This window comes from Leptopilina heterotoma, unplaced genomic scaffold (genome assembly GCF_015476425.1).
Source record: "Leptopilina heterotoma isolate Lh14 unplaced genomic scaffold, ASM1547642v1 Lhet_350, whole genome shotgun sequence".
Taxonomy (NCBI): domain Eukaryota; kingdom Metazoa; phylum Arthropoda; class Insecta; order Hymenoptera; family Figitidae; genus Leptopilina; species Leptopilina heterotoma.
This window is the reverse complement of record NW_025111032.1, coordinates 706,038-728,929: the sequence shown is the minus strand read 5'-3', so window position 1 is coordinate 728,929 and position 22,892 is coordinate 706,038. Positions and strand designations below refer to the sequence as shown.

The following is a 22,892-nucleotide window of genomic DNA, read 5'->3' as shown; positions in this document are numbered from 1 at the left end:
GAAATAAATTTCTTTTTATATCTAAAGTGTAAAGAATTGATACTCACCTTGAGAAGGAAGAAAAGAATAATAAAAATTCAATAATTCTCTTTTTAGTAGTTAATTTATTAAATTTCAATCAATCTCCCTTGTAAAATTCACAATCTTAAAAAATTCTATGGAAAAAAGAATTTAAAAAAAAACGATAATTGACTATATTTGTCGGAAAGTAGAAAAAATTTTTGTTTTCTCGATGAATTTCAATTTTTCTATGACTGGTTTTTTTTTTTTTTTTTTTTTTTTTTTTTTTTTTTTTAATATTGATGGATAATTATTGTACAGATGGTAATCGACATCAATGGGTTATTGTGGATTTTGTTTTGGCAACAAGTTCTCTTTGTGCAACGGAAACTGACGCCATTCCCTCTTGAACGGAGGTGAGATTTGCTTTCCAAGCGACCAATAAATCGCGAAGTTGTAACCATTGTGGCTTTCCAAATGTCCTGTGCATTGTGCTCGAAATTAAAACCTTACGACCACCCTGATCCATTCGAGCGCGAACTAGTTTTGTTTTCAAAACTGAAAAAAACGAATGAAAAACAATTTTTAATAATAGAATTTCAATTTTCGCTTTCAATATTAATTGAATTAATTTTATTTAATTAATTTAATTAATAAAACAGAAAGAATTCAATTATGAATGAATTATTCAAATTTAAAAATATTAACTTTTTTTTTGGATTTCACATATTTACCGTCAATAATAAAACTCTCGACCTCCTCTTCCGTGATCATCAACTCATTCTGAATTGTCTCGAAAGTCATTTCGGGATTCGTTTCTGCGAGTTGCATGAATGTCAATAGTCTCATTTTTTTCATATTCTGCTCATGATTGAGACCTAAAATTCAATTTTTTCAAACATTATTTACACAATAAAAATAATTTTTAATTTAGACAATAAAAAATCTATAAAAAAAATGTGGATATAGAATAAAGAAAAATGTATAAACAAAATATTTAAATAAAAAATAAGAGATATAAAAAAAAATATTGCAGTTTAATTGAAATTAGATATCAATTACCAAGTGTATGTTCAACGAATTCTTTGTGATCTTTGTGGAATTTAAGATAAGCTGGCAGTTTTTCTTGAACGAAAATAAGAAGAAGATCGTGAATGAGTTCGCCCTCGAGAAAACGAACGGGTTTCAATGATAATAGTGGATCGAGTAAAAATGTATTTGGATCAGCGAGAGCTGCAAGAATGCAACGTTGTGCATCTTCCCTGGCGGCAGACGCATTTTCCGATGTGTAAGTTCCCAAAAGTTCGACCATCACTGCTGCCGCTTGCTCTCTGCAAAAATTTTAAATAAAAAAATTTTAACGACTTTTTCGAAACAATTTTTTTTTTAGAGAAAAAAGTACTTTTTATATTTTTAACTAAAACTAAATTTAAACTAATTTTAAATAATTAAATTTAATTAAATATTAAATTAACTAAAACTAGACTTCAAATTAATTTTAAATAATTAAACTTAATTAAATATTGAATATTTTATTAAATTAAATATTTGGCCTGTGGAAATTTTTAATTTACCCCTGTTTGCAAGTGAGAAGAACTTCGTGTAAAAGACGAAGGAGCTTTTGCATTTGCTCGTTGGAAGGTGGGCATGGAGCGAATTGCTGTTTAAGTTGATCAATTCCACCGTAAACTGCTTTCACTTGATCGACATTGCGAGCGATTTGCACCAAATGGTAGTAGACGTGATACCTCATTGGCGAATCCTCTGGTAACGATTGGAATAATAACCACAATCTGAAAAACAAAATTTAAAAAACAAAATTTTTTATATTCTAAGAGTAAAAGTACATAAAATTTTTTTTAGTATTTTCTGATTTTTTTCCAAAATCTAAAAACTCGAAAGACTATATAATTAAACTTTTTTTTCAAAAAAAAAATTAATTCTACAGAATTGTTAGTGAAAAGTATGAAAAATTCAAATTTTCAAAGATTTTAATTTGAAACCTTTTAAAAATTCAATTATTTATAAAAATTCAAGCTATAATGCTTTTAATATATAATTATCTAATATTTTAACTGGAACTCATTTTTATATCAATTTTTATTCAAAAATTCTACGAGAATTCAATTATTTAAATACAAAAATAAATAATTTACCGAATGTTTCTTAATATATTAAATTCTATTGACGAATTTCAGTGAAATTATTAGCCATTTTCGAAGAATTGATTTAACATTGTACTAAAAATAATTGCATTCCTAAAAAAAAATTTATTATTTATAAAAAAAATTAAATTTTTGAGAATTTTATTAAAATTTTCTAAATAATTGAATTACAGTCAAAAATTTTATTATTTGTAAAAATAATCGAATTTTGCAAAGAATTTTCTTATTTATTAAGATAATTGAATTCTTTCGAAGAATTGCATTAAAAATTTTGAAATAGTTAAATATAAGTGAAAAAAATTCAACTAATTTCAACAAAATTAAAATTTTTCAAAATTATTAATTTTACAGAATTGTTAATTAAAAATATTAAAAATTCAAATTTTTCAAAGATTTTAATTTGAAACCTTTTCAAAATTCAATTATTTCCAAAAATTTATACTATAATGCTTATAATATTCAATTAATATATAAAATTTTAACTAAAATTCATTTTTAAATACATTTTTATTAGAGAATTCTACAAGAATTCAATTATTTAAATACGAAAATAGATAATTTATTGAATAATTGAATGTTTCTCAAAAAACTGAATTTTAATAAAGAATTTTATTTAAAAAAATTTTTAAATATTAAATTCTTTTGAAAATTTTTATTAGAAAATTCTACGAGAATTAAATATATTTAAATATATTTAAATAATAGAATTTTTTTAACGAATTTTTATAAAATTTTAAAGAATAATTACATTTTTTGTCGAATTCGATTCAAATTTTATTAAAAATAATTGAAATTTTGATAAAATTTTAAAAAAATTTTTAAAAATCATTGAATTTTTGGAAAGAATTTTATTATTTATAAAAATAATTGAATGCCTGGAATTTTTGTCAAGAATTTTATTAAAATTTTTGAAAGTAATTCAAATTTTGAGATAAGTTTCATTATTTCGGAAAATAATTGAATTCGTAAAAAAAATTTTATTGTTTATCAAAATAATGGAATCTTTAAAAAGAATTATATTATTTATGAAAGTAACAATTTAATTATTTTAATAAATCATAAAATTTTTTTTATTAATTAAAATATTATTTTCATCATAAATAATAATATCATCGCAGAATTTGAATATATTTTAAAAATTTTAATCGAATTCGTCGAAAAATATTATTATTGTTAAAAATTTTATTTAAATTTGTCAAAAGAATTCAATTGTTTAAAAAAATTCTTTAAATGAGAATTTAATTTTCAGAAACAATAAATGATTCAATGAACCATTTTATTTTTGTATTTATTTATATATTTTTTTTTAAATTATATTTATATAATTTATTTTTGTATTGAAATTTCTTGTAAAAAATTTCAATTATTTTCAAATTCTTTTGGAAAATTCTATTAAAATAGTAGATATTGAAAAATTATTGTATTGAGGGATATTTTTGAAAATAATTGAAAAACTTTTGACAAGAATTTTATTAGATTTTTAGAAAATAATTGAATTTTGGAAATGAATTTTACTATTTTTAAAAATAATTGAAATTTTAATGACAATTTTTAAACATTTTTGAACATAATTGAATTTCTAAGAAAAATTTTATTATTTATAAAAAATAGTTGAAATTTTGACAAGAAATTTTTTAATTCTTTTAACATAATTGAATTTTTGCGAAGAATTTTATTTCTTTTGAAAATAATTGAATTTCTGCAGTAATTTCTAACTTCTCCAAAATTAAATTTTGTTAATTGTTTTCAACTAAAATTCTTCTCTAAATCTATTATTTTGAATAATTAATTAAGTAAATATTAAAAAATTTATCTAATTTCAGAAGAATTTGAATTATTAAAATTTTTCGAAAATCTAAGTTCTTTATAATTTCTAATTAAATTTATTCAGAATTGAAATTTTATAAAATTTCAAATTGAAACCTTTTGAAGTTCATCTATTTATGAAAATTTTAGACGCAACTTTTTTAAAATTCAATTAATTTTGAAATATTCAAGTAATAATTTATAAGTAATAGTTTTATAATAGTTCCTCAAGAATTAAGTTATTTAAAAAGAAATTGTCAGAAATATAAAAAATTGAAGGTATTGTATTTAAATTTGTGATAATTATTATCAAATAATTATAGAAATAAATATGAAATAAAAATCAGAACATAAAGGACTTACGCTTTTAGACAAACGAGTCCCAATTTGAAACCTGGAGCTTTTGTTAATTTTTCACAAAAGGCAAGAATTAAATTTTCAGCACGGTCTGTTGGAGAAACCTGAAAGACAAAAAAACTTTTTTTTTTCTTCACTTGAAATTCTAATAATTTTTATTGTAGATAAAAATGCGAATTTCTTTATTCATAATTTACAATCAGTAGTAGGAAAAATCTCAAATTCAAAAGTGATTAAATTAAAAAATGTTAAGTAAATAAAATATTTTTTTTTTATTTTATTCAACTTACGAGAATCATGATGGAAACAATGTCGTTGAGAATTGTTTCAATTTCGCTCTCGTTTCCCTCTTTGAAACACGCATCGCAAACGCCAATTATTTTGTGGAGATCGTCTTCAATGCCTTTTTGCGATTTCTCCTCACTAATTTCAGCACCGAGACTTTTGAAATAAATTCTCAATTCTTGGGCCTGGAAATCATTTTTTTTTTAAATTAACTTTAGAAAGATCGATAGAATTATTACAAAATGAACATATTTTTGGATTTTGTACAATTTTCAACTAAAACAAATATTTTGAAATACTTATTATTTATTTTTAAATTTATTTTATTTACAAAATAAATTATTTGAAAAAAATTTATAAACCGAAAAATTCAAAATTCGCCTTTTGAGCAAAAAAAAGAAAAGTATAACAATGAATTTTAAAAAAAGAAATTGTTGATAAAATATCAAAAGTGCAAATAATCAATTTTTCCAATAAAAGTACAATAATTTTAAAATATTTTTTCACTTACCAGATTTTAGAAATTGAAAAAAAAATTCAATAACACTGTTTTTGTTTAAAAATATTTCTTTTCCAAATATATCTAAATGCTTTTTTTCTCACTAAAATTTAAAGTATTTTGTATAGTTTGTTTAGTTTTTTTCTATAATATTTTACACGACTAACAAGTGTTTTTCGATCAACGAAAAAAATTTCAAGAAACTAAAAATTACCGCCCAGTGGAAAATAAGTGAAATATATTCGGAATTTTTGTAAATTCTTTCAAGAAATAATATAAAAACGAAAAATAACTGATTAATTCACAAGAAAAAGAAATTAAATATATTATCCGTTGACAGATTACATGAACTTAACCTTACTTTCCAAGAAAGCGTTTCAAAGAAACTAAGGACAATTTACTCACAAAAGAACAAAGTTCGATAAAAATACTTAACAATTACTTTAAATTCCATAAATAACTCACTTGATCCTCAGTGGAACCGTCCATAAAAACTGCCGGGCCCAACATCTTGAAAATTATTAATTTTCCACGTTTTTCGGCAAAATTCAGAAGAACAGAAAACAGACGAAAACCATGAACAATATCAAAAGGACAGAGAGTGGAAACTAATGAGTGGAAAATTCAACCAATCAAATGGCTAGTTCCCCTAGTTTCCAAGGTTCCCGAAATGGTAGAAACTACACCGAATTTACTGCTCTATAGAAATTTTGTAATCAATGCCCAATAATTGTCAGCTGTTTGTCTGCTTCGTTGTCAAAAAGAAAAAAAACTATGGGAAAATAAGTACATAGTATAATTTTTCACTCGGGGTATTTAAATCTTTTTTTAAAATAAACTAAATATTATTTAATTAAAAAAGAAACAATGGCTGAACTTTTATTGGATCCGAATATTCGCGGTTGGGTGTTTTTGCCAATTGTCGTTATTACATTCCTCGTGGGAATTGTTAGACATTATGTTTCCATGTTACTTGCATCGCAGAAAAAAATCGAAGTCCAGCAAGTGCAAGACAGGTGAATTTAAATAATTAAATATTTATGAAATTATATTAACTTTAAGGTTATATTTTTCATAATTTTAAGGATTTTAAGTGACGATAGTGATTTATTGAGAAGAAATCAAAGAAGATACTTGCTTTTTTGTGATACTATTTATTATTATTTATTTTATTAATTAAAAGAATTGAAAAATATATAAGTTAATTAGTAAATTTATTTATTATTAGTAATTATTTGCCTAATTATAAAAATATTACGAATTTCTTTAATTGAAAAATTATTCGAAAAACATCAAGTTTTATTTAAAAAATAAATAATTAATCATTATTATTTTTCCATTGTAAAATTACTTCAACTTCTTAAAAGTTATTATCATCATTTCAATTCAATTATTATTTTCTAGAATTTTTAACTAAAATTCTTCTTTAAATCAATTATTTTTCATAATTTTTGAAAATGTTCTGCGAGAATTTTCAAATTTATTTGTTTACAATTCAATTATTACGAAAATATTACTTTTTATTAGACAATTTTACGAAAATTAAATTATTTAAATACAAAAATAAATAATTTATCGAATGATTAAATGTTTCTTTAAATTGAATTCTTATAAAGAATTATTGTATTAAAAATAATTCAAATTCGACGATGAGTTTTAATATTTATATTATGAAAATAACTTAATTATGTGAAGAATTTTATAAATTTTTAAAAAATTTGTAAATTATTTAATTCTTGTGAAATTTTTATTATTTATGAAAATAATTAAATGTTTGCGTAGAATTTTATTAAAATTTTTTTAAAAATAATTGAATTCTTTTGAAAAATTTTATTAAAATATTAGATATTGAAAATCATTTTGAATTGTTATTTGTTAATATTTATTATTACAATTTATTATTGTTATTTGTTATATTTATCTATTATTATTTATAGTTACTATTTATAATAATATGTAAATAACAATCTTTGTTACTAACTTTTATTATAATAATTATTATTAATATTATTATTATTATTATTAATATTATTATTATTATTATTAATATTATTATTATTATTATTAATATTATTATTATTATTATTGAAAATAGGTTACGGTGACGTAACAGTATGAAAATTTCATATTTTCAAAGATTTTAATTTGAGACTTTTTCAAAATTCAATTCTTTCTAAAATTTGTAAAAAAAAAATGTTAAATAATTGAATTTCTGTGAAATTTTTATTATTTAAAAAAATAATTAAATGTTTGCATAAAATTTTATCAAATTATTTTTTTAAATTATTGAATTCTTTTCCAAAATATTATTAAAATAGTAGATATTGGAAATTATTGAATAGACAGAAATTTTTGAAAATAATTGGAATTTTTGACAAGAATTCTATTCAAAATTTTGAAAATAATTGAATTTCAGTTAAGAATTTTATTATTTATAAAAATAATTGAAATTGTGACAAGAATTTTTTTTTTTGAATTTTTAAAACATAATTGTTAATTAATTTGTAATAATAAATTAATTTTATAATTTTTTATAATTTATTTTATAATTCCAGTCAAGTAATGATGCGATCGAGGTTATTGAGAGAAAATGGACATTACATTTCAAAATATGGTTTTAAAACGAGAAAACAATTTTTCAATAATGAAGAGACTGGATATTTTAAAACTCAAAAGCGAGCTCCAGTTTCACAAAATCCAATGACCGATCCAAGTATGATGACCGATATGTTAAAGGGCAATGTCACCAATGTCCTGCCAATGGTTCTCATTGGAGGATGGATCAATTGGATGTTTTCCGGTTTCGTTACAAGTAAGAATTTCTTTTCTACTTTATCAATGAATATATCGGGTAAAAATTATTTAAAAAAAATTTTTTTTTATTTATTTCAGCTAAAGTCCCATTTCCATTGACGTTGCGTTTCAAGCCAATGCTTCAACGTGGAATTGAATTAACGACCCTGGACGCCGCTTGGGTGTCGTCAGCGTCCTGGTACTTTCTCAATGTCTTTGGCTTGAGGTCAATTTACACTTTAGTTCTCGGTGAGAATAACGCTGCCGATACATCGCGTCTTTTACAAGATCAAGTGTCCGGCGCCGCAATGTCAATGCCACCGGATCCAAAAGCCGCCTTCAAGGCCGAATGGGAAGCACTCGAAATTTGCGATCACAATTGGGCACTAAACGGTATCGATACAACACTCATGGGTCTTAAAAGCATTTCCGAAGATAATTCCTATTATCAAAGTAAAAATTCCTGAAAAAAAGAGTTTTTCTTAAATTAAAAATTATGCAAAAATTTAAAAAAAAAAAAAAAGAAGTGGGCACAAGTGTCAGAGAAAGACAGATTTTTCTTTTCTTTCTTTAAAATTCAAATTTATTGCAATTTAAACAACTTTTTTTACAAAAACTAGTCCCGCAATTTTTTAATTTGCAACACTAGAAAAATAGACATTTTAAGATTAAATTTAATTTAAAATTACAAATTATTAAAATAGGTGTAATAGTTTTTAATTCATTGTGAGTGTAGAATTTTGTAAATCTATTTAAAAAAAATACACAGACTGTTATGAAACAAGTTTAAATTTTTATTATAGAAAAACATTTTTAATAGATTTATACTGGGAAGCGGCTCACATAAAATTACACATTATGGTGAGAGATTAAAATTTTTTCTTAAAAATATAAATATATGTAAGTCAAATTATATATTATAATATAATTAAGTATAATTATATAATTATTATTTTTAAATATTAATTATTATTATATTAACAATTGATAGAAAAAGATAATTTTTAAAAGATGCAAAGTATATACTTAGTAAGGATAGAAAACTTTTATCCATTTTTATCCATCAGTTTTTATCTACTTCTATCTTTCTACTTTCAACAGGGAATGTTATATAAGATGTTTTTTGGATTGTAGTCAATTTAGTAAGATGTTGATTTGTTTATTATTTTTTAATCCATATTAAATTCATTTTCAAGCACGAAGCTTATCGTCCATCAACGATGGACCTCATCAGGTGAGTATGTTTATTAAATAAAGCGTTCTCAAAAATCATTCATTTATTAATGTACATTTGAGATTATATTTACATAAAACATATAAATACATATTACCAGAGGTAATTTCCATTGATCCGGCAAAGGTCCTGGTGGTATGTGAACTAACTAAAAAAATTCCATTAGTAAGAAAAGGATAGACGTATCTTCGTCCTTTTCTTACTAATGGGATTTTCTAGTTAGTCTACATGCCACCAGGTCCCATGTCAGATCTAGGTAAATTATCTTACGTATTACCGAAATCTCATTAAAAAATATATTTACTCTTATGGTTAGGTTCGTTTAAATATTCTACGAAACATTCCTAAATAGTTTTTATTTAATTTTTTTATTTATTTATTCTGTGTTTGAGCAAGAAAGGTATTTAAAAATGGCGGTCAAAAGTTATACTTATATTGCGATAACTGTCTTAATTGTGATAATAATCCATTTCAGATGAAATATAAGTTTTGAAAGACATTTTTAAAGGGTTTTCTTGATCTGGTTTCTTTCTCTGAAATTTCTAGTGATTTCTAGGTTATGTGAGAACTTCGATTATAGACCAAGCCCAACGCATAGATTCGCCATGTATTCGCCATCAACGCGAACATAAGTTAGAAAAGAACAGAGATATTTTTGCACCCTTTTCCATGTCCGTCCAATCCGACAATAACGATCATCTGCAATATATGGCTAATGACTATAAAACTTATTGATTAAAAAAAAAAGTTAATTTCACGAATCTAGAGGTTTTATTTCTGGATAGAGATCAGTGCGACGATGATTCTCAATTGGCATGTTCATTCGAACCCGGTTCAAAAAATCGAGATCTATTGAAGCAATTGCCAGGCCAGTTCCTTCGGCGCATTGCGCTATCACTGTTCCCCATGGATCAACAATCTGCAAATATGCGAAAAAAGGACAAACTAAAAATATAGAATCGTAAATTTCTATAAGCAGTAAATTTCTCCATTTTCCTTATTCTTTGTCTTTAATTAGTGCGATAGAAAGAGACAAAAAATAAAATTGAGAACTGGAGTTGGTAAAAGTTACTAGATTATCACTAGACCGCCTACATACTGGTGGTATGTGGACTAACTAAAAAAATTCCATTAGTAAGAAAAGGACAAAGATTTATCTATAGCCTTTTCTTGCTAATGGGATTTTATGGTTAGTCCACATGCCACCAGGACCCTTACTGGATCTTAGTATAGCATGGGAAAGGATTAAAATTTAATTTATTACAAACTAGACTTTTATGGATAAAATAAATTTCTATTTAAATGACATACCATAGAATGACCCCAACTGACTCTTTTTTTATTATGTCGGCCAGTTTGAGCAGCTGCAATAACATAGCATTGGGATTCAATTGCCCTTGTTCTTAAAATTGCCTCCCAGTGATTTGCCCCCGTTTCGTAAGTGAAAGCCGATGGATATGTGAGAATTTTAGCACCCATTTTTCTCAGACATAGAGCCAATTCGGGAAATCTCATATCGTAACACTGCGGCAAATTGTTAAGAAAAAATTATTTTAACGCCCAAAACTAAAATTATAACGCCCAAAAAATATGAGAATTTTAAAATTTTTAGTAGCTTTATATTTTTTTTTAAATCTGTTAAGCAGGAATAGTTTCAAATTTTTTAAACTATTAAATTTTTATAAAATAATAACTTTGAGTATAGAGCGGTCAGTGAGACCGATTTGACTGAATTTTGAAAAGTCGTATGATTTCTGTCTAATTTTTTTAGTTCGTGACATGAATAAACATTCGTCTGCCACGAACTAAAAATATTTGATAGAAATATGACACGACTTTTATAAAAAAAAATCCGTCAAACCGGAAGGACAGCAGCATCTGGGTGTACAGCAGTGCACAGTCGTCCGAGGAAGGCATTCCTGCACACGACTGTACATTTTCCTATATTGAACCTGCGTACAACTCGTTTACTAGGATAGACAAAAAAAAATGAATAATATTCTACTACAAGTTAGCTTTGTCGTCAATATACTCAGAGAGTAAATAGAATCAATTTTATTAAAAATAAAGGATACAATGCTGAGTCCAATTTCTCCTACTGGACTGGAAATTGGACAGACAATTTCTCTCCCCTTCATTGCGTAATCAGATTCCATTAATCGAACGCCCGTTTCTTTATTGTCCATGTCAAACAAATGTATTTTTCGATAGACAGAAACAATTTCACCATTGTCGTTTATTAATACATGGGCGTTGTACACTTTATCGGGATTGTCAGCTGTCTATGAAAAAGATGTTTTTTTCATTCAATTTATTCATAAAAGTGAAATTGAATAAAATTAATATAAAATAATTGTATTTTTCTTTCATTTTTAATAGCAATTACTTTACGTTTGTTTTTGTTAATTAAAAACAATGTCTATGAAAATTAAATTTTTTTGCTCTACCAAAATACACTCAATAACATATATGCTTTCCTTCTGGTTTGGAAAACTTTTTGAGAAAAGTGGTGTGCCTTCTATAAGAATGTTTTAAGTCTATGGCGTACTCAATTCCATTACGCCATAGACTTAAAACATTCTTATAGAAGGTACACCACTTTTCAAAAAGTTGTCCAAACTGGAAGTAAAAGAGAAACGCTGTGTATCTATCTTTCTTACTCCAATGTGAATTTTCCGTTCTGGACAAATTTTACCAAAGGTGTAAATGCTCCATTATTCGTTTCATTTGTATGTACAGTTACTTTGGTTTTGTAATTACTTTCAATAATATATTTTTTTTCCACGTAAACAACAATAGTTTCAACAAATAATATTATTATTCAACAAGAATTTAAATTCCTCTTGGCAAAAAGTAAAAATACAGTTTTGGGATCCATGAAAAAAATGTTAATATAGATGGGTGCTGGTAGTTGATTTTCAGAGTCATCTCTATTTCTATTTTTTTTAAATTAATAAAATTATGATTTGTTCTTTTACCACTTCGTGAAGTCCGCCAAGAGAGAGCCAAATTTTTTCCTCACTAGCAAGTTGTTTATAATTTTTTATCGTATTTCCCTCTAAATTTTCAGCCATACCGACAATATCCCTTTTATTATCCGCTAAATAATCGCAAGCTTCTGGAAAAAATGCTATCTAAATGGAAAAAAATAACTTTTAATGATGCAAAAAATATATAAATAATAAAAAAATGATAATAATTTCTGTATTTCTACTCAAAAAATTAAAAACATAACCTCAAATTTTTTGGTTCTTGGGCACCTTTCTTCGGCGCGACACAAATAATAAAAATACTAAATATTAAATAATAAATAATAAAATAAATAATTAAAAAATAATAATAAATAAGAAAATGAATAAAAAGTAGTTAAAATTCTTACCGAAGCATTTCTTTGTTTGGCTTCAATGACTAGATCACGAACAACTTGAAAATTTTTTTCCTTATCAGAAACTGATGTCATTTGACAAACTGCGACTAATCGACTCGACATCGTTCCAATTGATTGTTTAGATAAATTTCTAAAATTAATATAAGTTTCACTAGCCTAATTAATTTTTGAACTAATTTAGAAATTGCAAACAATATAAACTGAATTTTTAAATATTTCATTTTTTTAAATTTCGCGCCAAATTTACAGCAAAAAGTACCAAAACCATGCGATTGGTTGAGACGAAAATGGCGCGAATTTTAAATTAAAAGGACAAATTTAAAAAATTATTTTAAAATTAACAATATTTTTACAATTTTTGAAATTTATTTTACAATATATAAAAATATTTGTTTCATCAAATCGTTAAATTAACGATATTTCACGAAAAAGAATTAATTAAAAATTTTAGGAAACTATGTAAATTAATTTTTATTATTAATAATTTGCAATTTTTAACAGAAATAATTTTAAATTTTCTAATATAATCTGTACTTTCTAATATAATAATAAATTTTAATTCTTACTTGTAGGAATGTGAACTAAAGGAAACAATAAATTTTCTTGTTCCAAACATATTTTTTCTCACTATGTAAATAAAGAATAATTGTTATCAGAATTGATAAGATTTTCCAAGGTCACACTTAGTGTAACATCGTTAAGAGGGGATATTTTTCAAAATATAGTTGTCAACATATTTTTTTGAATGATTAAATAAAATTAAAGTAATTAGTTTAGTTAGTAAATAACACTTTTTATAAACAAAAGTCACATTGACGTTCGCACAATAAAAACATAAAGTATGCAATACCTAGAGAAGTGACTCCAGTTTCGGAAGAATTGTTGCAAAGTGTACTGGACTTTAATTGTAAGGGTGTATTCATACCGTAGAAAAAAATTTACCGCTTTCGCGATCCATTTTGGTCTTTATAACCAATTCATTGTGGAAACACCTTGATGTTTGTCCTTTGCACTTGCAACATGTGAATGAACCCTAAATTTATTAAAATTGTTATTTATTATTATTGTAAAACTGAATAATTTTTTATTAAATTATTATTAGTGCGAAATTATTGTTAAATATCGTAAGGAATAAAGAAAAAATTTTGTTTTCTAATTTTGAAAATCGCGCGGTATGGAAAGCATGCGCAGTAGTTAATTTACTTCAACGCCCTCAACTTCCGGAAGCGTTCCACTCTTTTTTATTTAGGCGGAGTAATAAGCCTACACGGTGGATGATATTTTGTGCGTTAAAGGCATTAAATCATCCTCAAAATGGTAAGTGTTGCTCGTTTTTTATTCTCAATTATATAAATATTAGTTTTTACATAAATTCCAATATTATTTCATAATTAAAATTTGACTTTAAAATAAATAAACTACATTGCCTTTTTATCCATCTTGTTGACCACGTGTATCATTTTCATGTCACCATTGTTTATTATTAATTTTTCCATTTAAATTTTCACACTAAACAATATTACTGCTAAGAAAATTTATTGAAAATTCTTTTTTTTTTTCTAAAGTGAAAAATAGTTGAGTATAAATTAGTGTTTTATTGTCAGTGAATTAATTTTGAGGTTAGGTTAACAATTGACTTTTGTCATTCGGTTCTCGAAAGAAGTAAAATGGTTTCCTACCCTTTTGAATTTTTTTTTTAATTTCTACCTTTGCTTTATTGTAAAAACAGGTAAAATTGATTTAATTTTAAAATTTATGAAAAAGAATGATTCATTTCTAAAATTTTTGGAAAAAAATTATTTAAAGTAAAAAAAAATGTTTCTTTTAAATGATGAACTGCTTTGGTCCGTGTTGCTGATTTGCTTCTGATTTTAAAACAAAGCGAAATTCTGAATTATGTTTTTATTAAATTGAAAAGCAAAGTGTTAGTTTTGGTTTGAAATTAATGAGGGAAAAAAAATGTTTTTTTTTTATTACAGTCACTGTCAACAGCGCGACCAGTAATTACGGTTTATAATGAAAAGAGCGAACCAACGAAGGAAGTTATTTCGCTTCCTGCTGTTTTCAAGGCACCAATTAGACCCGATGTGGTGAATTTTATTCACCAACAGGTGTCGAAAAATAGCCGTCAGCCTTACTCAGTTTCCAGCAAAGCTGGTAAGTTTATTTTTATTTTTTTACTCTTTTTAATTTAAAACAAAAAATATTAAAAATTGTACTAATTTCATTTTAATTCAAGAAGTTTTTCATTTTGAATTATAATTTTTATAACTAGAAAAAAATTAAGAAAATATTTCAGTGTTAAATAAAATTTTAACTAAAAAATATCTATTAAATGCTTGGAAATGAAATGTATAAATTTTGTATAGTTTGTTTTTTATTTATTATTATAATTTGTACAATTTGAAAATATTTGTGCCCGTATATTGAATAAATAAAATAATATATAAAATTCTATTATGTAATAATTACAGTGTAATTATATGATTTAATTTTATTCATTATTTTTTAATTCATAATTTATAGTAACAATTATAATTATTATAATTGTCATAATTTTATAATTATTATTTATTTATATAATAATTAAACTTTTCAAATATTTATTTTTATTTATAAAAAAAATACTTATTCTTATATTCATAACTTAAATTTACTGGTTAATAAATAGATTTTTTAAAAAGTAAAATATTTATTTTACTAATTACGAATTAACTGATTAACTTTATAATGAAACAGAAATAAAAAAACAACGACGCATTGGAAAATGTCCCCGTTCTCGAAATACACTTTTTTTGAACGGTCCACTATAAATGCGAGATTAATATGGTCATGGCGTTCTCATTGAATTAATTTTTTGTCAATGGGGGTATTCTTGACTGCACAAATTTTCATAAAGAAACTAATTAAACTTTTGTGTCCACTTACATAATTTTAAAGTTTGGTTTTGGAATTTAATATTTTGAAAAAGTTTAATTGAATTTTCTTAAAATTATTTCAAGCTTTTATTTTCTAATTTATACATTTAATTGAAGAATATCCAAATAATCAAAATTTCGTAAAATAGAATTGTAAACAAAAGGATTTAAACATTCTTAAAGAACTTTTTCAAAGATTATTTAAAAATAATTGATTTAGAAGAATTTTAGTTAAAAATATTTTAAAAAATTGAATTTTTTGAATAAGTTACAAATGATTGTAAAAATTCAATTATTTTCAAAAAGTAATAAAATTCGTTGGAAAAATTCAATTATGTGCTAAAATTTAAAAAAAAAATCGCTTTAAAATTTCAATTTATTTTATAAATAATAAAATTCATCCAAAATTCAATTATTTTCAAAAATTTTAATAAAATTTTTGGCAAAATTTCAATTATTTTCAAAAATTATAATAAAATTTTTGGTAAAATTTCAATTATTTTCAAAAATTTTCCTCAATTCAATGATTTTCAATATCTACACTATTTTGATAAAATTCTACACAAACATTTAATTATTTTCATAAATAATAAAACTTCATCGCAGAATTTCAATTATTTTTAATACAATTTTAATCGAATTCCTTGAAAAATAAAATTATAAAAATTTTATTAAAATTCGTCGAAAGAATTTAATTATTTAAAAATTTGTATATTCTTTATAAGAATTCAATTTTATGAAGTAATCAATTATTATTCAATAAATTATTTAGGTTTATATTTAAATAATTACATTCTTGTAAGAAATTTCTAATAAAAATTGATTTTAAAATGAATTTCAGTTAAATTTTTATATAATAATTGAATATTAAAAGCATACCTTGAATTTTTATAGAAATAATTGAATTTTGAGAAGGTTACAAATAAAAATCTTTGAAAATTCGAATGTTTCATACTTTTAACTAACAATTCTGTAGAATCAATTGATTTTTTTTTTTTAATTTTAATCAAATTCCTCGAAAAATATAATTAATCTTTAATATTTTATTAAAATTTGTCAAAAGAATTCAATTTTATTTGTAAAATTCTTTAAATTGAGAATTTAATATTCAGAAACATTAAATTATTCAATGAAGTATTTATTTTTCTATTTAAATAATTGAATTATTGTAGAATTTTCTAATAAAAATTGATTTAAAATTGAATTCGATAGTTAGAATTTTTTTAAAATTATAATTGAATATTAAAAGTATTATAGCATCTATTTTTAGAAATAATTGAATTTTGAAATGGTTTCAAATTAAAATCTTTGTAAAATTTTAATTTTTCATATTTTTTAACTAACATTTCTGTAGAATTAATTTTTTTAAAAAAAAGAGTAATTTAAGAATTTCCGAATAATGGAAATTTCGTAAAATTGAATATTGTAAAGTTATTGTTGTTTTTGAATAATTTTACAATGAAAGAATTTCGTAAATAATGTAACTCATTTTTTTTTTTTTTTTGATTGTCTAATAATTTTTAGAGTGAATCGGAATATTTTTTTAAGATCATAGGGAAAAAGTGAAAATTTTGTTTGGAAATCAGGGAAAAACAAAAGTAAATTTTTGTTGCAACCCAGACACGGAGCTCAAAAAAAAAAAAAAAAGAATTTTTTTTCTTATTGAATGTTAAAAGTTTCAGAGATATGAAAAAAATAAAAAGGAGAAAATAAATTTTAATAATATGGAAAAAGGTAGATTTTGTTTGATATAAATGTGTGAGGTTTGTAAAATTTAATTTCCAGGACATCAAACATCCGCGGAGTCATGGGGAACTGGACGTGCCGTTGCTCGTATTCCACGTGTTCGAGGTGGCGGTACTCATCGCTCTGGCCAAGGTGCTTTCGGCAACATGTGCCGAGGAGGACGCATGTTCGCACCCACCAAGCCCTGGAGACGCTGGCATCGTCGAGTCAACGTTAATCAAAAACGTTACGCTATGGTCTCGGCAATTGCCGCTTCGGGAGTTCCTGCTCTCGTCCAATCTAAAGGTCATTATTTTTACTCAAATTTTCTATTTTAAAAAGAAAAAGGAAAATTATTCTTTACGGAATTTAAAACTTAAGATTCTTTTTTTTTTAATTTTTACTAATTTTTATTATTTTATAACTTTTATAACTCTTCATATTTAATCATCTTTATTTTTGAATAATATTTATTTATTTTTATTCTTAATATTTATTTATTTATTTATTATTTTTGTGTAATTTTTATTTTTATTCTTTTTTCATATTTAAAAAAAAAATTTTTGAAATTTAAAAAATTTTTTTATTTTTAAATAAAAAAACATTTATTTACTTACAAGGTAAACGGTAAATAAGCATTTAAATGATGACTCGCTTTGGTCCGTGTTGCTGATTTGCTTCTGATTATAAAACAAAGCTATCAAACTGATAAATTTTATTTCCTTTTTTTAAAATGCTAGTTTTTGTTAATATTAGCTACTAAATGGAAATCTTTTAATTTTCAATAGGTCATCTTATCCAGGAAGTGCCAGAATTCCCACTCGTTGTTTCGGACAAAGTTCAAGGTTTGCAAAAAACTAAGGAAGCCGTAATCTTCCTCAGAAGATTTAAGGCATGGAATGACATCGTTAAGGTAAGAATTTTAATGTAAAAAGAAAAAGAAAAAAAAATTAGAAAATTGGTTGTAAAAACAATAAAAAAAATTAAGTAAAAAAAAAAGCATTGGAAAATGTCCCCGTCCTGGGAAAATATTTTTTTGGACGGTCCGTGAAAAATGCGAGATTAATACGATCATGGCGTTCCTATTGAACGAATTACGACAATGGGGGTTTTTTTGATCGCACAATTTTCTAGGTGGAGTTGACGATTAATTAATTAACGACTATTTTCACGATTTAATGAGGAAATGAAAGAAGATTTCGATTTAATTAGTAATTTAATATTTTAATGAAAATGGATTTTATTTTTAATATTGCGTAATGAATAGAATTTTAATTCTAAGTGTTTATCGTTTTCAGGTGTACAAGTCACAACGATTCAGGGCAGGAAAGGGAAAAATGCGAAACCGTCGTCGCATTCAACGTCGAGGACCTTTGATCGTTTACGGACAAGATCAGGTATTTAAACTAGTTTCGATTTTTTTAAGATTTTTGAAAAATTTTGAGTTGCGTTTAAAATTTTCATAAGTACAGATGAATTTCAAAAGATTTTAATTTTAAATTTTGTAAAATTTCAATTTTGAATGAATTTAAATAGAAATCGTCTTAAAGAACGTAGATTTTTGAGAAATTTTAATTATTCCATTTCTTCTGAAATTAATTAAATTTTTTAATATATATTTTTAATTGATTATTAAAAATATTGGTTTTATAGAAGAATTTTAATTAAAAACACTAAAAGAAATTTAATTTTGAAGCAATTACAAATGATTGCAGAAATTCAATTATTTTCCAAATTAGTAAAATTCTTCTCAGAAATTCAATTATTTTCAACAATTTTAATAATAAAATTTATGGCAAAATTTCAATTATTTAAAAAAAAAAAACTTTTTCTTAATTCAATGATTTTTGATAAATCTACTACTTTAATAAAATTGTCCAAAAGAATTCAATTATTTAAAAAAATTTTTAATAAAATTCTACGCAAACGTTTAATTATTTTCATAAATAATAACATTTTTTACAGGAATTCAATTATTTTCATAAATAATAAAACTCATCGCAGACTTTCAATTATTTTTAATACAATTTTAATGGAATTCCTCGACAAAAGAAATTATTCTTAAAAATTTTATTAAAATTCATCAAAGAAATTCAATTATTCTTAAAAACTTTTGCTACAATTTATTTATTAGAATTTAAGTATTATTTTCTATAAAGTTTTAATTAAATTTCTTGAAAAAATTAAATTATTTTCAAAATTTTTAATGAAATTCTTTGTAACCATTCAATTTTTTTTTTCAAAATAATTTTAATAAAATTCTTTGTAGAAATTTAAATAATTTCAAAAATTTGTCAAAATTCAATTATTTTCAATGTCTACTATTTCAATAAAATTTCATAAAAGAATTCAATTATTTAAAAAGACATTTTAATGAAAATTTGTCTCAAGAATTCAATTATTTTCAAAAAAATTAATATAATTCCTCGCAGAAATTTAATTGTGTTCAATAATTTACAAAAATTCTCGTCAAAATTTTAATAATCTTTATAAATTTTTCTCTGGAATTCAATTATTTTTACGCGACGGAAATAAAAAACAACGACGCATTTGAAAATGTCCCCGTTCTCGAAATACACTTTTTTTGAACGGTCCACTATAAATGCGAGATTAATATGGTCATGGCGTTCTCATTGAATGAATTTATTGTCAATGGGGGTATTCTTGACTGCACAAATTTTCACAAATATATATTTATATAAAAATTGTTTATAATTTCTTTAGAATAAAATTTTTTGAAAATATACCTTTTATTAAAAAAAAATCATGGACAGTTACAATTATTATAAAAAATTGAGTTTTTATATTTAAAAAATTTAATTCTCGAAGAACTTCCTAAAAATTATTCAAAGCTAGTTGATTTAGAGATGAAATTTAGTTAAAAATTGTAGAAAATAATTGAATTTTGGAAGAGTTAGGAGTTGCAATTTTTAGAAATTGTTTTTCTGAAGGTCTTTGTATTGAAAGTTTTTTTTAAATTTTATTTCCTGTGGGAAAAACGAGTAAGAAACATTTTGTTGTTTTAGGGCATCAGGAAAGCTTTCCGCAACATTCCTGGCGTAGATTTAATGAACATCAACAAAATGAGTTTGTTGAAATTGGCCCCAGGTGGTCATGTTGGTCGCTTCGTAATCTGGACGAAATCAGCTTTCGATCAATTGGATGCTTTGTACGGCACTTGGCGCAAGGAGGCTCAACTCAAGAAGGGCTACAATCTTCCCTTCCCCAAGATGGCCAACACTGATCTTTCAAAATTATTGAAATCCGACGAAATCCGTAAAGTTCTCCGTGCTCCAAGGTGAATTTCACTCTCATTTTATTTACGCAAATCTCTCAAACATGGGGAAATTTAATATTTATATTTAAAATTTAATATTTATTTTTATTTATTCCTGAACAAGATGGTCAATTTTATGATGAACTGCTTTGGTCCGTGTTGCTGATTTGCTTCTGATTTTAAAACAAAGCTTTTAACTGATTATACCTTAATAGTATTGAAAATTTCTGATTATTTTTTATGATGATTACGAAATTGAATATTGAATTAAAAAGAAATTTCTTTGGACTTTTTAGGAAGAAGGTCCATCGCGCTGTGAAGAAATTGAACCCGCTCAACAACACCAGAGCTATGTTGAAATTGGATCCATTCGCGGCTGTTAAGAAGCGTGCTGCTATCTTGAAAACAGAGAAAAGAGAGAACGAACGCGATTTGGCTCTCGCTAAAAAGCGTGGCGTAAGTATTTTCTAAGCATTTAAATAAAAGTAAAAATAACATTTAAAAAAAAGTAAAATAAACATTCAAAAATGTAGTAAAAATAACATTCAAATTAACAGTAAAATTTATTTTCAATATTTTTATTTCTTAAATTTAAGTAATGAAAATTAGTTAATAAGAAAACAAGTTTTGTTTTCTATTTTAGAAATAAAAACTAAATAAAAAACATTGAAATAAAAATAAAATATTTTTTTCTCATGATGAACTGCTTTGGTCCGTGTTGCTGATTTGCTTCTGATTTTAAAACAAAGCTTCTAATCTGATGAAGGAAAAAAATTTCTACTTTAAATTCTAAATTTGAAAAAAATTGAAATTAAAAAAAATATAATAAAATTAAAAAAAATAAAAATAGAAAATGAATATTTGGAAATTTCTTTTTCCAGGTTGAATTGCACCGTAGAGCACCGGCTGTAAGAGCAAAGAAACTGTTGGAGAGGCGCAAGAAACAATTGGTTGCTTTGAAAGCAACGAAACCGAAGAAAAGTGTGAAACCTGCGGCGGCGAAACCAAGCAAACCAGTTAAAGCCACCAAGTAAACACACTTGTAATTTTTATTTACATTCTAATAAACGAAAAAAAAATAATGTAAATCATGTATTTATTTTCAAGTGGGGAGAAATGGAGCAGTGAAATTTTAATCCCTAAAAATTTACGTTGTTGAGAGAACATTTTTTTTTGCACAAAAAAGAAAGAAAGAACATTTTTCTTTCTTTCTGTTCTTTTTTTTTATAAAAAATTATTTTTGTCCATTTTAAATTTTTTTTAACGAATTTTCTTCACTTTTTTAAATAACTTAATGCAGGGCTCGAACTAGGTCCGTAAATCCCGTAAAGAAATTCAATTATTTTCAAAAGTAATAAAATTCTTCGCAGAAATTTAATTATGTTCAAAAACTTTTAACAATTCTCGTCAAAATTTCAATTATCTTTAGAAATATTAAAATTCTTCTTTGAAATTCAATTATTTTCAAAAAAATCTAAAAAAAAAAATTGTCAACATTTCAATTATCTTTATAAATAAATAGCAAAATTCAATTATTTTCCAAATTTTTAATAAAATTCATTACAAAATTTCAATTATTTTTATAATTAGAATATTTATCACACGAATTCAATTATTTTCTAAAGTAATAAAATTCAAAATTTTTTCTAAAAATACATCGCAAAATTTCAATTATTTTCAAAAGTAATAAAATTCTTCGCAGAAATTCAATTATTCAATAAATTATTTATTTGCATTTAAATAATATTGAATTCTGGTAGAATTTTCTCATAAACATTGATTTAAAAATAGATTTCAGTTAAAATCTTAGATTATAATAAATTGAATTCTTTCGAAGAATTTTATTAAAATTTTTAAAATATTTGGATTTTATCGAGACATTTTTTAAAAATTGAGTCTTAAAAATAATTGAATTTCTACCAAAAAAAAGTTTTATCAAATCTTTTTAAAATTGTTTGAATTTTTGCTAAAATTTTGATATTTTTGAAAATAATTGCGAATCTCTGCAAAGATTTTTATTATTATTTCACGAAAATATTTAAATTCTTGTAAAAAATTTTTTATTAAAATTTCTGAAAGTAATATTGAAGATCTGCTAAGAATTTTGTTATATTTTTAATTTCTGACAAGAATTTTATTAAAAATTTTTAAAAATAATTGAAATCCTGTTAATTTTTTACAAAGAATTTAATTATTTTTGAAAATTTTAATGAAATATTCTTCGCAGGAATTCAATTATTTTCATAAAAATAATAAAATTCAATGCAGAATTTCAATTATTCTTAATACAATTTATTATAATTATTATAATTAAATTTCTCGAAAAATGTAATTATTCTTAAAAATTTTATTAAAATTCGTCAAGAGAATTGAATTATTTGAAACTTTGTTGATAACGATTGTTTATGGGAATTGAATTTTAAGAATCATTCAATTATTTAATAA

The 22,892-nt window shown here is 23.8% G+C and overlaps 4 protein-coding genes and 3 non-coding genes across 7 annotated transcripts; 5 read left to right on the top strand and 2 right to left on the bottom strand.

Annotated features, from left to right (window-relative positions):
* Positions 1 to 237: 237 nt before the first annotated feature.
* LOC122505233 (eukaryotic translation initiation factor 3 subunit M) lies at positions 238 to 5,733 on the bottom strand. Its single transcript, XM_043616724.1, has 7 exons — positions 5,578 to 5,733; positions 4,619 to 4,798; positions 4,335 to 4,432; positions 1,575 to 1,793; positions 1,063 to 1,331; positions 735 to 878; positions 238 to 558 (listed from the first exon to the last, which is right to left on the bottom strand). Exons 1-7 carry the CDS (start codon positions 5,620 to 5,622, stop codon positions 335 to 337), a joined length of 1,179 nt encoding a protein of 392 aa, XP_043472659.1. The 5' UTR covers positions 5,623 to 5,733; the 3' UTR covers positions 238 to 334.
* Positions 5,734 to 5,836: 103 nt separating this feature from the next.
* Positions 5,837 to 8,431, top strand: LOC122505234 (ER membrane protein complex subunit 3). The gene is made up of 3 exons (XM_043616725.1): positions 5,837 to 6,128; positions 7,668 to 7,924; positions 8,005 to 8,431. The coding sequence occupies exons 1-3, from the start codon at positions 5,980 to 5,982 to the stop codon at positions 8,370 to 8,372; spliced, it is 774 nt and encodes a 257-aa protein (XP_043472660.1). The 5' UTR covers positions 5,837 to 5,979; the 3' UTR covers positions 8,373 to 8,431.
* A 736-nt stretch (positions 8,432 to 9,167) lies between these two features.
* On the bottom strand, positions 9,168 to 13,371 carry LOC122505228 (deaminated glutathione amidase). Its single transcript, XM_043616718.1, has 6 exons — positions 13,094 to 13,371; positions 12,519 to 12,657; positions 12,118 to 12,273; positions 11,215 to 11,421; positions 10,451 to 10,663; positions 9,168 to 10,058 (listed from the first exon to the last, which is right to left on the bottom strand). The coding sequence occupies exons 1-6, from the start codon at positions 13,141 to 13,143 to the stop codon at positions 9,894 to 9,896; spliced, it is 930 nt and encodes a 309-aa protein (XP_043472653.1). The 5' UTR covers positions 13,144 to 13,371; the 3' UTR covers positions 9,168 to 9,893.
* Positions 13,372 to 13,686: 315 nt separating this feature from the next.
* Positions 13,687 to 21,535, top strand: LOC122505227 (60S ribosomal protein L4). The gene is made up of 8 exons (XM_043616717.1): positions 13,687 to 13,844; positions 14,507 to 14,684; positions 17,231 to 17,476; positions 17,959 to 18,083; positions 18,469 to 18,567; positions 20,197 to 20,468; positions 20,744 to 20,903; positions 21,329 to 21,535. Exons 1-8 carry the CDS (start codon positions 13,842 to 13,844, stop codon positions 21,479 to 21,481), a joined length of 1,236 nt encoding a protein of 411 aa, XP_043472652.1. The 5' UTR covers positions 13,687 to 13,841; the 3' UTR covers positions 21,482 to 21,535.
* On the top strand, positions 14,351 to 14,424 carry LOC122505262. The gene has a single exon (XR_006301897.1). It is a non-coding gene; the product is annotated as a small nucleolar RNA SNORD18 (small nucleolar RNA).
* Positions 20,579 to 20,652, top strand: LOC122505263. The gene has a single exon (XR_006301898.1). It is a non-coding gene; the product is annotated as a small nucleolar RNA SNORD18 (small nucleolar RNA).
* On the top strand, positions 21,138 to 21,212 carry LOC122505261. Its single transcript, XR_006301896.1, has one exon. It is a non-coding gene; the product is annotated as a small nucleolar RNA SNORD18 (small nucleolar RNA).
* Positions 21,536 to 22,892: the final 1,357 nt, after the last annotated feature.

Bases quoted from the DNA above. Each gene is read 5' to 3' on its own strand.
- LOC122505228 (XM_043616718.1), bottom strand. From the start codon at position 13,143: ATGTTTGGAACAAGAAAATTTATTGTTTCCTTTAGTTCACATTCCTAC. The intron at 12,658-13,093 runs GTAAGAATTAAA...TATTAATTTTAG, and splicing joins TTTAGTTCACATTCCTACAA to AAATTTATCTAAACAATCAA. The intron at 11,422-12,117 runs GTAAAAGAACAA...TCTTTTTCATAG, and splicing joins TTGGCGGACTTCACGAAGTG to ACAGCTGACAATCCCGATAA.
- LOC122505227 (XM_043616717.1), top strand. The intron at 14,685-17,230 runs GTAAGTTTATTT...TTTAATTTCCAG, and splicing joins CTCAGTTTCCAGCAAAGCTG to GACATCAAACATCCGCGGAG. The intron at 18,084-18,468 runs GTAAGAATTTTA...TATCGTTTTCAG, and splicing joins CATGGAATGACATCGTTAAG to GTGTACAAGTCACAACGATT.
- LOC122505233 (XM_043616724.1), bottom strand. From the start codon at position 5,622: ATGTTGGGCCCGGCAGTTTTTATGGACGGTTCCACTGAGGATCAA. The intron at 4,433-4,618 runs GTAAGTTGAATA...TTTGTCTTTCAG, and splicing joins TTGTTTCCATCATGATTCTC to GTTTCTCCAACAGACCGTGC. The intron at 879-1,062 runs GTAATTGATATC...ATTGAATTTTAG, and splicing joins ATTCGTTGAACATACACTTG to GTCTCAATCATGAGCAGAAT.
- LOC122505234 (XM_043616725.1), top strand. From the start codon at position 5,980: ATGGCTGAACTTTTATTGGATCCGAATATTCGCGGTTGGGTGTTTTTG. The intron at 6,129-7,667 runs GTGAATTTAAAT...TTATAATTCCAG, and splicing joins GTCCAGCAAGTGCAAGACAG to TCAAGTAATGATGCGATCGA. The intron at 7,925-8,004 runs GTAAGAATTTCT...TATTTATTTCAG, and splicing joins GTTTTCCGGTTTCGTTACAA to CTAAAGTCCCATTTCCATTG.